Raw genomic sequence first — 15,583 nt, 5'->3', positions numbered from 1 at the left:
ACTCCAGGGCCAATTTAGATTAATTGGGTTTGTACTTATTATAGCTCTTATTTTTCTGTTTCTTTGCAAGAAATTTTTGACAGGATGACAGGTATTGTGAATTTTTTCTTGTGGGGTCCTGGATACTTTGTATTTCTCTCCACGGTTTTTCTTAAAAAAAATTTTTTTTGATTAAGTAAAGTTTCTTGGGCACAGGTCCATCCTTTCTCAACTTGCTTATGCACATTCTTAGGTGGCAGCAGAGCAGCCTTTAGTTTGGGGCTAATGTTCCTCATGACTGAAGCGAGTTCTCCTGACTAGTCAACCTGATGCCTTAACTAGGATCTTTTCCCTCTGACTGGGGAACAAGCACTACGTGACTGTGTGAGTGTGAGCCCTGTGGAATGTTCCTCCAGTGTCTCTGGGTGGTTCTTTCCTCAAATTCACGCAGTTTCCTCCCACATGTGACTCATCAGTCCCCTTAGGAATATGTGCAGAATTCCAGGGTTCTCCCTCTGTGCAGATTTCTCCTCTTCCATATGCTTCCCTCTAGACTTTTATTTTCTTTTATGCCTCCCTAGAAGAAACTGTGACGTGGAGAGTTGCATGCATAGGATTTGGGGTGTTGTCTCTGGAATGAAGCATGGAGGAAAGACTAGGCCTAACTGCAATGTACTTACAGTTGAAGACTCAGCTGGGAGGCCCTTCAAGGTGATCCTGAACTCAGGGTAAACCTTGTGGTCTTGGCATCAGGCAGTCATTGGACCTGAGTTGCACTCAGAAAGGGGTATAACCTAGGAAGAGGAAATTCTGTGTAGACAGTGGCTCATCCCAATGACAACACAGCTATGAGCAGCCATGGGCTCCCAGCAATGGTGGGTGGGTGTGTCATGCCACAAGGGGGGACATAGATGGACACCATAGCATCCATGGCATAATGTGTCCCACTCAGAATTCCAGATGCCTTGTGGGCCCGGGGCTTCAGAGTGCCAGCTGAATCTCAGCAATTCTGGGGCCTAACCCAGGACACGTGGACCAAGGAGTGGCCCAGACACTCCAAAATGGAAATCCAGGGATGACTACTATCGACAGATTTCTTCCTCTGTGTCCTTCCATACAGGTACTCTGACCTCAACAAATTCCAAAGCTGAAAAGACACCATGACGGCCTCATCCTGCCAGCCAAAAATCTAGTCCTGAACCACTGTCTGCAGAGCCTGCCTGGAGGGCTGGGAGGTGAGGGCAGCCTGGGCATCTCAGACCTGGGACCTGGGCCAGACCTGCTCATGGCTTTGTCTACAGTCCTCCTGGGGCTGGAGGAGAGTCTGACACAGATGGGAATGGGGTTTGTGTCTCACTTCCCCATCAGCCTGTGTCACCGTGAACTTTGCCACTGCTGTCCTGTGACTGACAGTAATAGTCAGCCTCATCCTCTGTCTGGGTCCCACCGATTGTCAAGGTGGCTGTGTTCTCTGATTTGGAGCCAGTGAATCAGTCAGAGATCCCTGAGGGCCGCACATTATCCTTATAGATGTTGAGAACAGACACCTGGCCTGGCTTCTGATGGTACCAGTTAGCATAATAGGTTTTTAGGATCTCTCCTTGGCAGATGGTGCTGACTGTCTGTATTAGGGTCACAGACACTGAAGGTGGCTGAGTCAGCTCCGAGGAGATCACAGAACCTGCAAGAGAGGAGAGGAGAGGTGAGTGTGTGGATGAGGGTCTCATTCCCATAGGGCATACACCCCGCAGCCTGCCCTCTGCAGACCTAAAGGTCTGGGCCAGGCTGCTACCTGGTTTCTTTGGGGGCTGAGCCTTGAGGGGCAGCACCTGTGCAGAGAGTGAGGATGGGGAGCAGGAGAGGGGTCCAGGCCATGGTGAAGATGCCCCAGAGCTCTGCCTCTGAGCCCACAGCTGGGAATGTGCCTCAGGGCCTCTCTCTCTTTTTTTTAACTTTTATTTTTTTTCGATGTACATTGTATTTCGAATTCTGTATACATTACATCATGTTCACCACCCGAACACTGATTATAGTGCATCCCCTCACATGTGAGCCTAATCACCCCTTTTGCCCTCCCCCGTCCCCCCTTCCCCAATGGTAACCACCAGTCCAATCTCCAATACTATGTGGGGTTTTTTTTTTTTGTCGTTTTTATCTTCTACTTATGAGTGAGATCATATGGTATTTGACTCTCTCCCTCTGACTTACTTTACTCAGCATAATACTCTCAAGGTCCATCCATGTTGTCACAAGTGCCCGGATTTCGTCATTTCTTATGGCTGAGTAGTAGTCCATTGTGTATAAATACTACATCTTTTTTATCCATTCGTCCCTTGATGGGCACTAGGTTGCTTCCATATCTTGGCTATTGTGTATAATGCCGCAATGAACATAGGGGTGCAAGTATCTTTATGCCTTTGTGTTTTCAAGTTCTTTGGATAAATACCCAGCAGTGGAATGGCTGGATCATATGGTAGATCTATCCTTAATTTTCTGAGGATACTCCATACTGCTTTCCATAGTGGCTGCACCAGACTGCAGTGGACAAGTGTTCCCTTCTCTCCACACCCTCTCCAACATTTGTTTTTTCCCTTCTTGCTAATTATAGCCATTCTGACTGGAGTGAGGTGATATCTCATTGTAGTTTTGATTTGCATTTCCCTGATAGCTAATGACCTCGAGCATCTTTTCATATGCCTGTTGGCCACCTGTCTATCTTCTTTGGAGAAATCTCTGTTCAGATCTTTTGCCCATTTTCTAATTGGATTGTTGGTTTTTCTGTTGTTGAGCTGTATGAGTTCTCTGTATATTTTGGATATTAACCCCTTATCTGATATATGGTTTGCAAATATCTTCTCCCAATTGTTAGGTTGTCTTTTCATTTTGTTGATGGTTTCCTTTGCTGTGCAGAAGCTTTTTAGTTTGATGTAGTCCCATTTGTTCATTTTTTCTTTTGTTTCCCCTGCCTGGTCAGACATGGGACTTGAAAATATGCTGTTCAGGCCAATGTCATAGAGCGTACTGCCTATGTTTTCTTCTAGAAGTCTCATGGTTTCGGGTCTTACATTCAAGTCTTTAATCCATTTTGAGTTGATTTTTCTGCGTGGTGTAAGGGAATGGTCTACTTTCATTCTTTTGCATATGGCTGTCCAGTTTTCCCAACACCATTTATTGAAGAGACTCTCCTTTCTCCATCGTATGCTCTTGTCTCCCTTGTTGAATATTAGCTGTCCATAAGCATGTGGGTTTACTTCTGGGCTCTCAATTTTGTTCCATTGATCTGTGTGTCTGTTTTTGTGCCAGTACCATGCTGTTTCAGTTACTATGGCTTTGTAGTATAATTTGAAATCAGCGAGTGTGATACCTCCAGCCTTGTTCTTTTTTCTCAGGAATCCCTTGGCTATTTGGGGTCTTTTGTCGTTCCATATAAATTTTAGGATTCTTTGTTCTATTTCTGTAAAAAATGTTGTTGGAACTTTGATAGGGATTGTGTTGAATCTATAGATTGCTTTAAGAAGTATGGACATTTTAATGATGTTAATTCTTCCAATCCAAGAGCACGGAATATCTTTCCATTTCTTTGTGTCTTCTTCGATTTCTTTCAACAATATTTTATAGTTTTCGGCGTACAGATCTTTCACCTCTTTGGTTAAGATTATTCGTAGGCATTTTATTCTTTTTGTTGCAATTGTAAATGGGATTGTATTCTTAATTTCTCTTTCTGCTACTTCGTTGTTAGTGTATGGAAACGCAACCGATTTTTGTACATTGATTTTGTATCCCGCAACTTGACTGTATTCCTTTATTATTTCTAAAAGTTTTTTAGTGGACTCTTTAGGGTTTTCTAGGTATAAAATCATGTTGTCTGCAGAGTGACAGTTTCACTTCTTGTTTTCCAATGTGGATCCCTTTTATTTCTTTTTCTTGCCTGATTGCTCTGGCTAGGACTTCCAATACTATGTTAAATAAGAGTGGTACAGTGGGCAACCTTGTCTGGTTCCTTTTCTAAGAGGGATAGCTTTCAGTTTTTCTCCATTGAGAATGATATTTGCTGTGGGTTTGTCATAAATGACCTTTATTATGTTGAGGTATTTTCCTTCTATACCCATTTTATTTAGAGTTTTTATCATAAATGGATGCTGCATCTTGTCAAATGCTTTCTCTGCATCTATTGAAATGATCATGTGATTTTTATTCTTCATTTTGTTAATGTGGTGTATCACATTGATAGATTTGCAGATGTTGAGCCATCCCTGCATGCCCCTAATGAAACCCACTTGATATGATGTATGATCTTTTTAATGTATTGTTGTATTCGATTTGCTAGTATTTTGTTGAGGATATTTGCATCGATGTTCATCAGTGATATTGGCCTGTAATTTTCTTTTTTTGTGTTGTCCTTGTCCTGTTTTGGTATCAGGATAATGTTGGCTTTGTAGAATGAGTTAGGAAGCCTCCCCTCCTCTTCAATTTTTTGGAAGAGTTTGAGAAGGATAGGTATTAAGTCTTCTTTGAATGTTAGAATTCACCAGGGAATCCATCTGGTCCTGGACTTTTATTTTTTGGGAGGTTTTTGATTGCTGTTTCGATCTCCTTACTGGTGATCGGTCTATTCAAATTTTCTACATCTTCTTGGTCCAGTTTTGGAAGGTTGCATGTTTCTAAGAATTTATCCATTTCTTCTAGATTATCCGTTTTGTTGGCATATAGCTTTTCATAGTATTCTCATTATCTTTTGTATTTCTGAGGTGTCCGTTGTAATTTCTCCTCTTTCATTTCTGATTTTATTTATTTGAGCCTTCTCTCTTTTTTTCTTGGTGAGTCTAGCTAAGGGTTTGTCAATTTTGTTTATCTTTTCGAAGAACCAGCTCTTGGTTTCACTAATTTTTTCTATTTTTTTTTTTAGTGTCTATTTCATTTATTTCTGCTCTGATTTTTATTACTTCCTTCCTTCTGCTGATTTTGGGCTTTGCTTGTTGTTCTTTTTCCAGTACCTTTAGGTGCGCTTTTAGATTGTCTATTTGGGATTTTTCTTCTTTGTTGAGGTAGGCCTGAATTGCTATAAAATTCCCTTGTAAAATTGCTTTTGCTGTATCCCACAAATTTTGGCATGTTGTGTTTTCATTTTCATTTGTTTCCAGGAATTTTTTGATTTCTTCTTTGATTTCTTCATTGACCCAATCATTTTTCAGTAGCATTTTGTTCAATCTCTACATTTTTGTGGCTTTTCTGGTTTTCTTTCTGTAGTTGATTTCCAGTTTCATAGCTTTGTGGTGAGAAAAGATGCATGGTATTATTTCGATCTTCTTAAATTTATTGAGACTTGTTTTGTGGCCTGATATGCGATCAATCCTGGAGAATGTTCCATGGCATTTGAAAAGAATGTATATTCTGTGGTTTTTGGATGGAATGTTCTGTATATATCTACTAAGTCCATCTGGTCTAATGTGTCCTTTAAGGCGAGTGTTTCCTTATTGATCTTCACTTTGGATGATCTATCCGCTGGTGTAAGTGGAGTGTTAAAGTCCCCTACTATTATTGTGTTACTGTCTATTTCTCCTCTTATGTCTGTTAATAATTGCTTTTATATATTTAGGTGCTCCTATGTTGGGTGCATAGATATTTACAAGTGTTATATTTTCTTATTGGATTGTTCCCTTTATCATTATGTAGTGCCCGTCTTTATCTCTTATTACAGTTTTTGATTTAAAGTCTATTTTGTCTGATATAAGTATTGCTACCCCCGCTTTCTCTTCTTTGCTATTTGCATGGAATATCTTTTTCCATCCTTTCACTTCCAGTTTGTGAGCGTCTGTAGGTCTGAAGTGTGTCTCTTGTATGCAGCATATACATGGATCTTGTTTTTTTATCCAGTTGGCCACCCTATGGCATTTGATTGGAGCATTTAGTCCAGTGACATTTAAAGTAGCTATTGATAAATATGTATTTATTGCCATTTTGTTACTTTTTCTTTTTTTTTTTGGGTGTTTTAGTAGTTCTTCTCAGTTCCTTTCTTTTTCTCTTGCTCACTTCCCTTGTGGTTTGATGGCTATCTTTAGTAATATGTTTGATTTCTTTTGTCTTACTTTTTTTCCTGCTTGTTATAGGTTTCTAGTTTGTGGTTACCTTGGGGATCCTATTTAATATACTATGCATATAACAGTCTATATTAAGTAGATAGACTCTTTAGCTTGACCTCTTTCTAAAAGCTCCACTTTTTCACTCCCCTCCTCCCACATATGTTTTTCACATCATATATAGTGTTTTGTTTAGTGTGTGTCTATCCATTACCCTCTTATCATTGAAATAGGTGATTTTAGTACATTTGCCTTTTAACCTTCATATTATCTTCACAGATAGTTGATCTGCTTCCTTTACTATACTTTTACCTTACAAGTGATTTTATTGCCTGTTTTTTGTTGTTGTTGTTGTTTTGTTTTGTTTTGCTAATTTTTTAAAATCTCTATTTGTGGTCATTGTTTTCCCACTTAAATAAGTCCCTTCAGCATTTCTTCCATAACTGGTTTCTTGGTGATAAACTTTAATTTTTGCTTGTCTGGGAAGCTCTTTATCTCTCCTTCCATTCTGAATGACAACCTTGATGGATAGAGTATTCTTGGTTGTAGATTTTTTCCTTTTAGCACTTTAAATATGTTGTGTCATTCTCTTCTTGCCTGTAGGGTCTCGACTGAGAAGTCCGCTGATAGCATGATGGGCTTCCCTTTATATGTCACTTGTGGCCTTTCTCTTGCTGCTTTTAGGATTCTCTCTTTGTCTTTAATTTTAGACATTTTGATTACAATATGTCTTGGTGTGGGCCTCTTTGGGCTTCTCTTGTTTGGAGCTCTCTGTGCTTCCTGAACTTGGATGTCTGTTTCCTTCCTCAGGTTAGGAAAGTTTTCCTCTATTATTTCGACAAATAAATTTTCTGCCCCTTTGTCTCTCTCTTCTCCTTATGGGACCCCTATAATCCGAATGTTAGCACGCTTGATATTGTCCCAGAGTTCCCTTACACTGTTCTCATTCTGTCTAATTCTTTTTTCTCTTTTCTGTTCTGCTTGGGTTCCCGGAATTACCATCTCAGAGCTCAGACATGGGGCTAGGCCAGCCTGACTTTTTAGAGCCAACCCCTGATATCCCACCTGAGTTGCTCAGGTCAGTGACAGAGACGAGGGTTACAAGGTCAATACAGCTGCTGCATGTTGACACAATGTGTGGGTGTGTGTGAAAGATGCTTGTTTTCAGATTCCAGAAAAGCTATGGAGGAATTCAATACATCCTGGAGACTTGCCCCCTCCAATGCATTTGAGGCAGATCACTCACTGTGCTGAGACAATGGGATGTCAACATATTTTCCAACTCTGTGTCCCCATCACCCATGCCTTGCTGCTGTCTCCATGGATGTGATGCTAGCCTGTCCCTGGAAAGGTCCTGTGCAGGATGTGGAGCCATTCTTGGCACCACAAGCTGAGAATATAACTCAGATGGAGAAAAAAACCGTGCTCCATTTCAGTCCTGCCATAGACCTCCTAACATGCACCTCACTTCCCTACTGAACCCCAACTCCACACCAAAAATGGGGTTCAGGTCTCTCTGTCCTACCTCCCCTGAGCGCCAAAGGCTTACTGCTGAACCCTCAACCCTGACAGGAGTCCTGCTGTACACCATGGTGCACCTGGATTCAAGATACTAACTGCAGATGGCTTCCAGGGTGCCCCCTGGACCCCTGAGATCTGTATGGCTTCCCCAAACAAAGCCCCGTGATGTGTGTACTGAGCCCAATGGTTCTTGGGGACATGGTCATCTCAGTTCAGCCACTTTCTCAGGGTAATTTTCCTGCCTGGACTGGTCTGGTCCCTCCCAGCCTCATTTGCACAAGCCTGTGGTAGAGGAAATAGAATGTCGTATTGTCAAAATGACCTAAATTGTGACATAAGTCTGCCTAATCCTTGCGGAGTCTTCAGGAGGAGGTGCAGGATGATGGGTTTTACAAGAAGAGTCAAACATCTCAGGGTCCTGGAGAGGAACAGGGACTAGCTCACCCTGAGTCACCATGGGGAAGAGGGAGGGGGAGGTTTTGGCCTCACTTCCCCTTTGTCTGTGTCACTGTGGCTTACCCAACTTGGTTATCAATTTTATAGTTTACACCACAGTAATACTCAGCCTCATCCTCAGATTGGATACTGGAGATGGTCAAGTAGCGGTCAGCCCCAGCGCTGGAGCCTGAGAAGCGGTCAGGTATCCCATCCCCCTTGCTGTGGCTTCCGTCACTTTTAAGATTCATCACATATCCAGGGGCCTTCCCTGGTGTCTGTTGATACCACTCAATATAGTAGGTGCTGTGCGCACTGCTCAGGGTGCAGGTGAGCTTGACTGAGGCTCCCAGGGAGGCAGATGCAGATGAGGCTTGGGTCAGCACAGGAGGAGCACAGAGACCTGGAAACAGAAAATACAAGAATGATGCTGAATGACCCAAGACCGGACAGATGTCCCTGGGGAAGGTACTTGGAGGATATGTCAGGGATGAAGACCCCTGAGTACTCTGGGACACTCTGACCTGTGGAGAAGATGAGGGGCAGAAGGTAGAAGGAAACCCAGTCCATGGTGGAGGCTTCCAGGAGCTCTGCCTTGAGGCTGCCCAGCTGCACTAGCCTCTTCAAGCTCCAGTCTTATCCTCTTTTCTTGCAGCTCAAGAAGGGAGGAGCATTGAATGCAAATCTACTCTCTATTCCTTCTTTCTGAGCTCTTGTCTGAGCCCTGAGGCTAAGGACTTCTGGCTGGTAATTTCCTGAGGTCAGAAGAAGGGCCAGGTGTGAGTTTCAGAGTTGGGGGTTGATTATGCCCAATAGAAGTGCCTGCAAAGGAAGTGACAGTCATGCCATTTGCATTTGAGTACAACCCGAGGGACTTGATCTTATTAGGGTCCCCAAACCAGGACCCACAGTGCCCCCTGTGCCCCTAGGTTGAATGTCATCTTACATGTACAGCTAGTTCAGTAGAATGACTACTTCTGAGCCCTTAATAGACATCAGACCCTTGGTGAGTGTTTACATGCACCGCCTCAGCCAGATTATCACAATAACCCACCAGCAGCCCTCTGGTTGAGGCCACCTTCTCTTCCAGTCTGATGAGGAGGAGCCATCATTGTGAGGTTAAATGACTTCCACAAAGTCCCCCAGACAGTGATGAGTCAGTCAAGAGTCCAAGCCAGGAGACTGACTTCAGAGCCTGACATGTCAGCTCCCTCCCTGCCTGCCCCTCACCAAGACCCATTTCCTCCTCCACCCTCATCCCAGCCCTCCTGGGCCCTCCTGTCAACACCTTTCTCTTTTGTATTCAGGTGCTCCCTCCTCCCTGAGTCTGTTTTGAAGAGCACCCAGATCTTCACAGTGCTGGGAACTGTGTGTCACAATGAAACACATGTCTCTTCACACACAGAGATGGGGACCTTCTCTCAGCTCCCTCCATGACAGACAACACAGAAGAATGTGTCAATGGGACATTGGGGAAATCAGATGCCTGGCCAGGCTCCTCTTGTCATGCTCTTCTCCTGACAAGTCAGGATCAGGATTCCTTTTCTGACATGGTCAAGGCCACTGAGTTTGGACAACTGTCAGAGTAGGAACAGAAACTTTATAAAGTTTATACACATGATGGCAAGATGCATTTTTCACCTAATATTGTGAAGAAATGTATTTGTTTTCAGACCTAGTACTGCTGAGGATGTGATGACACTAATTTACTGACAAAATGCTAGAGATGTTGTACATGGAAATAATGTGTCAAGCGCTGTGCTGATACATGAGCACAAACAGGAGACCCCATGTGCTCACTCCTCAGAGTTTGGTCTGAAGAGATCATCGAAGATGAGATGGGGGCCACATGCCTCAGACACGTGCACTTCTGTTCCCACTGAACGTGTTACACACAGCTCCTCTCCACCCCCCACCTTGATGCCTCCACTCCTCATACTTCACACCTTAGAGTCTGCCCCATGGGGCCCTGCTGGCCACTCCTGCAGGCTGGTTCTGACACCTTTGCTTCTGGGTCTCATTACAGCATGGGAGGGAACTTGTTAGTACCATCCTGGGGAGAACTGACCATTTCTAAATTTATCATTGCTCTTAGGTTAGGAAAATGTATCTCTTTGTGGAGAATACCGGGTAATCCAAATTCAATAAAATATTTCTTATGATTGGCCTTCCTTTCTCAATTATGCTCAAAACATAACTTTATGACTTGTCATGAGGTTTATGGAAATGATCTTTTCTGAAAGAGATACAGATGTCAATATTAATTTAAAAATTCACACACACTATTGTCCTTCACTACACTGACTAATAGTGGAAATAAGTGTTGATGGGGGCTAGCCTGGTGGAGCAGTGGTTAACTTCCCATGTTCTGCTCTGGTGGCCCGGGATTGGCCAGTTCAGATCCCATGTGTGGACCTATGCACTGCTTGTCAAGCCATGCTGTGGTAGGCATCCCACATATAAAGTGGAGGAAGATGGGCACGGATGTTAGCTCAGGGCTAATCTTCCTCAAAAAAAGAAAATTATGTTGATGGCTCAGATTCATCTTTTTTCTTTTTTAAGGAAGATTAGCCCTGAGCTAACTGCTGCCAATCCTCCTCTTTTTGCTGAGGAAGACTGGCCCTGAGCCAACATCCATGCCCATCTTCCTCTACTTTATATGTGAGACGCCTACCACAGCATGCCGTACCAAGTGGTGCCATGTCCAGACCTGGGATCCGGGCCGGCAAACCTGGGCCGCCAAAGTGGAATGTGTGATCTTAACTACTGTGCCACCAGGCTGGCCCCTCAGATTCATCTTTAATATTGTAGTTGTATTTAATATCTTGTATTCGAGAACAGAAGTAATGTGGACACGTTATAAAAATTCCCTCATTTCTAGGTGGCCTTAATATTCCTGATTTGCTTTGAAATTGGAGCAGCCATTGCCCTCCTGTGAGGTTCTGGGATATGGGACTCTCCATCGCCGCCTGGTGGCTGTGATTACACACTGCAGGGACCATTACCCCAAGGAAAACTCATCCATCCAACCTGCTCTGTCCATAGCGTGGCCACGAGCCTCATTTAGCTGCCGAGCATGAAATGTGGGTGGTCCCACTAGAGATATGCTGTAGTTCTGAAATACCCACCACTTCTCAAAGACTTAGTATAAAAATAACGTAAAATATGTCAATATTTTTATGTTTAACTCACATTGAAATGATAATATTTTCAATTAATTGAGTTAAACAAAATATATTCCAAAAGTAATTCCACCTGTTTCTCCTCAGTTTTTAAATGTGGCTACTGAAAAATTTTCAATTACATATGTGATTCAAATTTTGTTTCTATTGGACAGGGCTGTGCTGAGAAGTCACTATATCAGTCATTTCCTTTTGAAATAGGAGAGAGGAATTCCTGAACATTAAGGAGAGGCCAAGTCTCAGCTTTGAAGGCACAATGAGAGGCCACAGGATGGTGGTGGAGACCGGGGACTCGGGTCAGAGACCTGCGTTTGCTGCTGGGTCGGCCACTTTCTAGTTCTGACCTCAGGAAGGTTGCTCATCCCTCCATGCCTCAGTTTCCCCATCTGTAAAACTGGGTGATGATGAGAATTCCTCATAGAGGATGTGTGATTAAACAGTTTAATAAATATGAAGTGCTTTGGATAGTGCTTGATACATATTAAGCACATATGAATGTTTCCCTTTTCTCCTTCTATTGATATCCTTATCCTTATTCCTATGCATAATATAAAGCAAAGACACTGGAATAATGAAAGGAAGAATGTTATGAAGAGAGAAAGTCTCGGGATTGGGACATGTGACATTGGCAACATTTCCTGGCCAAATCAAAATACACACTCATGCACATGCACACAAGATCACAAATGCAATGCCCTATGAACAGGTCATGGAGGGGCACATTCTCCCAGCCTCCAGTCCTGACCACTAGGTCTTTGGGTGCAAGGATGTGGCCCTGGTTCTCCAAAAGTGGCATAGGGCGATGTCCCAGCCGAACGACAGCAGAACTGCCTCATGCTTGTCCAGATCTGCGATGTGCGTGATCTCATCCCCATTGTCTCACTAGAGTCAGCCCTGCATCAGACTCCTCATTGGGGGGGGGGGGAGCAGGATAGAAACTGCAAAGCCAAACTGCCCCTGTTGACATCAGTGTGAGTGCTCTGACTCATCCACAGAGGGCAGTATGCAGGTGTCAACTTAAGAAGCAAATTCACCAGTTATTTTACCCTTAAAATGAGTTTATTTGGGAATAGTTTAAATAATTCCAATTTGGGATGTGCATAGTATAGCGAAAGATAGGCAAATCCAGAAAGCAAAGGACAGGAGCTGCTTTTATAGAGAAAAAGGGAGGGTAAGGAGGGGCTGCTCTAAAGGAGAGTCCATTGAGGGGCAGCAACAGTTCAGGGCAGCAGTATCATCTCATTGGCTGAGCTGTTGCTGGGGTTGGAGAAAATCTTCCTTCAGCAGCAGAGTAGTTGTACTTCCTGTTGAAGACGCAGGCACCTCTCTTCCTGTTTGGAGTAATTGATGAGGTATGACAGGGCATGAGATCTCCCATTACAGGCCTTCCTGCTTCCTTTTTAGTTAAGGTCTCTTTTATTAATTTCCTCAGTGGGCAGGTGAGGACTGATAGGCCTCAGGGCTGGGCTGATGTCACTGAGGGGAAGGGACACTGGGCAGAGAGAGCACGGGCTCCTCACACTGATCCCACAGGTCAGTCCAGAGAGCACAGGGGAAGTTTACCAGGGTCTTATGAATGCCATGTCTATAGCAGAGCTGTGCTGGCTCTTGAGGACCAAGACCTACAGTTGGAGGAGAAGCAGATTAGCTTGGTGTCATGGGGACTCTGTCAGGAAGGCTTTTGCTCCTGAACCCCCACAGAAGAAATTGGGCTCTTATCCCACTTATGGCCTGAATAGGAGGCTGTGGAGGTCGCCTTTCTTTGTGTCATAGATTTGCTGACTGTGGAAGGAGCCTGGAAATCAGGTACAATGGATGGGTCATTTAGGGGATGTTAGTTCATTCCCCACCTGAGTCCCTGAGAGCTTGGTGGTGCCTCTAAACCTGCAAAGCTGTACACCCACAACTATCCCCCCAAGGGAAAGGGGGACCCAACCATAGCAGAGACACTGTTATGTCTTGAATTATGTCCCCTCTCAAATCCGTTATATTGAGGTCCTAACCCCCGTAGCTCTGAATGGAACCTTATTGGATACAGGATCATTGCAGATGTAATTAGTTAATTTAAAGTGAGAACATACTGGATTAAGGTAAGCCCTAATCCAAATAATATGACTGATGTCCTTATAAAAAGAAGAAATTCAGAGACAGACAATAACAAGGGAGAACATCATGTGAAGATTGAGGCAGAATCTACAAGCAAGAAACACCAACGATTGCCAGCAAACCACCAGGAAGTAGAAGAGAGGCCTGGAGCAGATTCTCCTGTACAGCCCAGAAGAAAACTAACCTTGCTGACACCTTGATCTCAGACGTTTAACCCCTGAACTGTGAGACAGTAAATCTCTATTGACAGCCCCCAGTGTGTGGTGCTCTGTGACAGCCGCCCTTGCTAACTAACTCAGTCCCCCTAGCACTCTGCTCTCAGGGCCTCTGCAGCAGGGCTGGGCTCCTTCCAGCTGCTTTGTCTTTATGATCTCAACCCCTTGGGAGGGGCCTCCTGTAACATGCTTCCCTCCCCTATAGTGTCCATTCTCCTCCAAGGAACCTGTCTCATCCTCAGGCAGCACAATCTCTCCTGTGACCTAAGATCCCTCTGTCTCCAGGCCTCCTGCTTCTGGGATCATGATGGGGAGTGATGGCAAAAGATGGGCAAATGTGGGAAAAAAAGCATCTTTTACAGAGAAAATGGGGGAGTAGGGAGGGGCTGTTCTAAATGAAAGCCCCTTGGGGGAATGTAAGAGTTGAGGGCAGAAACACCTCTCATTGGCTGAGCTGTTGCCAGTGGGAGAGAAATCCTCCTTCAGCTGTAGAGTAGTTGTACTTCCTGTTGGAGACATAAGCACCTCTCTTCCTGTTTAGAGTAATTGATGAGGTACCATAGGGCGTGAGCGCTCCCCTTGCAGGCCTTTCTGACTCCTCTTTAGCTAAGATCTCTTTTATTAATTTCCTCAGTGGGCAGGTGAGGACTGACAGGGCTCAGGGCTGGGCTGGCATCACTGAGGGGATAGGGTGCTGGACAGAGAGAGCAGGGGCTCATCAGACTGATCATTTTGATCAGTTCTGAGAGCACAAGGGGCAGGTCACCAGGATCTTAAGGATGGCACATCCACAGCTATGCTGAGCTGGCTCAGGAGAAACAGGACATGTAGTTGGAGTAGAAGCAGATCAACTGGATGTACTGGGGATTCTGTCAGGAAGGCAGCTGCCACTGAACACCTTCCCCCCCAGTGAAGAAATGGGGCTCTTGTCTCACTTATGGCCTGACTGGGAGCCTATGGTGGCCATCCTTGTCACATGTCAGAGATGTTCTCACTATAGTGCAGGCTGGACTTCAGGCACAAGGTATAGGTCATGTAGGGGACAGTCAGGGGTCTTCCTGGGCCATCCTTTCATGCTCCCTGAATCCCTGAGTGCTTAGTGGTGCATCTACAACCTGCAGAATTGTGCACCTACGAGCTTCCTCCCCAAGGGAAGGAAGGGTCCAACCATGGTAGAACCACTGTTATGAATTGAATTCTGTCCCCTCTCAAATCCATATATTGAAGTCCTAAACCCTAGTACCTCTGAATAGGACCTTATTGGATAGAGGATGATTGCAGATGTAATTAGTTAATCTAAGATGAGATCATACTAGAGTAGGGTGGACCCTTAATCCAATTTGACAGGTGTCCTTACAAAAGCAAAAATTTGGAGACAATGACAAGGGAGAACGCCATGTGAATATGTAGGCAGAATCTTCAAGTGAGGAACACCAATGACTGCCAGCCAACCTCCAGAAGCTAGAAGAGAGGAATGGAGCATATTCTCCTTCACACCCCACAAGAAAACCAACCCTGCTGACACCTTGATCTCAGACTTTTAACTTCAGATCAGTAACACAGCAAATCTCTATTGTCAGCCCCCAGTGTGTGGTGCTCTGTGACAGCCGCCCTTGCTAACTAACTCAGTCCCCCTAGAACTCTGCTCTCAGGGCCTCTGCAGCAGGGCTGGGCTCCTTCCAGCTGCTTTGTCTTTATGATCCCAACCCCTTGGGAGGGGCCTCCTGTAACATGCTTCCCTCCCTTATAGTGTCCATTCTCCTCCCAGGAGCCTGTCTCATCCCCAGGCAGCACAGTCTCTCCTGTGACCTAGACCCCTCTGTCTCCAGGCCTCCTGCTTCTGGGATCATGATGGGGAGTGATGCACATGGTTCCAGAGCCTTGTCCTGTCCCATAAGGACATTCTGTAGTTTTCCATGCGAGTTATAACCATCACTGTAAATACTCAGATTCACTAGCTTGTAGAGCCCTGTGCACAATCCCGCCCTCCCAGAACTGAGTCTAACTGTGGCAAAGGTATAAATGAGATATGACAGATGCTATGAGCTACAAAAGGGGAAATACAGAG

At 44.4% G+C, this 15,583-nt stretch overlaps 1 long non-coding RNA gene and 2 gene segments (V, D, J or C); all 3 read right to left on the bottom strand.

Annotated features, from left to right (window-relative positions):
• Window positions 1-1,881, bottom strand: part of LOC123287791 (immunoglobulin lambda variable 3-9-like) — a 35,515-nt gene extending 33,634 nt beyond the window's left edge. Inside the window, 1 exon segment of the V gene segment in view lies at window positions 1,809-1,881. Coding sequence covers window positions 1,809-1,854 — 46 coding nt within the window.
• Window positions 1-15,583, bottom strand: part of LOC106848155 (immunoglobulin lambda variable 3-19-like) — a 168,917-nt gene that overhangs the window by 63,479 nt on the left and 89,855 nt on the right.
• Window positions 8,236-8,668, bottom strand: LOC123287621 (uncharacterized). Its single transcript, XR_011505592.1, has 2 exons — window positions 8,537-8,668; window positions 8,236-8,415 (listed from the first exon to the last, which is right to left on the bottom strand). It is a non-coding gene; the product is annotated as an uncharacterized lncRNA (long non-coding RNA).

Source organism: Equus asinus, chromosome 8 (assembly GCF_041296235.1).
Source record: "Equus asinus isolate D_3611 breed Donkey chromosome 8, EquAss-T2T_v2, whole genome shotgun sequence".
Classification (NCBI taxonomy): domain Eukaryota; kingdom Metazoa; phylum Chordata; class Mammalia; order Perissodactyla; family Equidae; genus Equus; species Equus asinus.
Note: the sequence above shows the minus strand (reverse complement) of the source record. Positions and strands in the feature narration are given on the sequence as shown.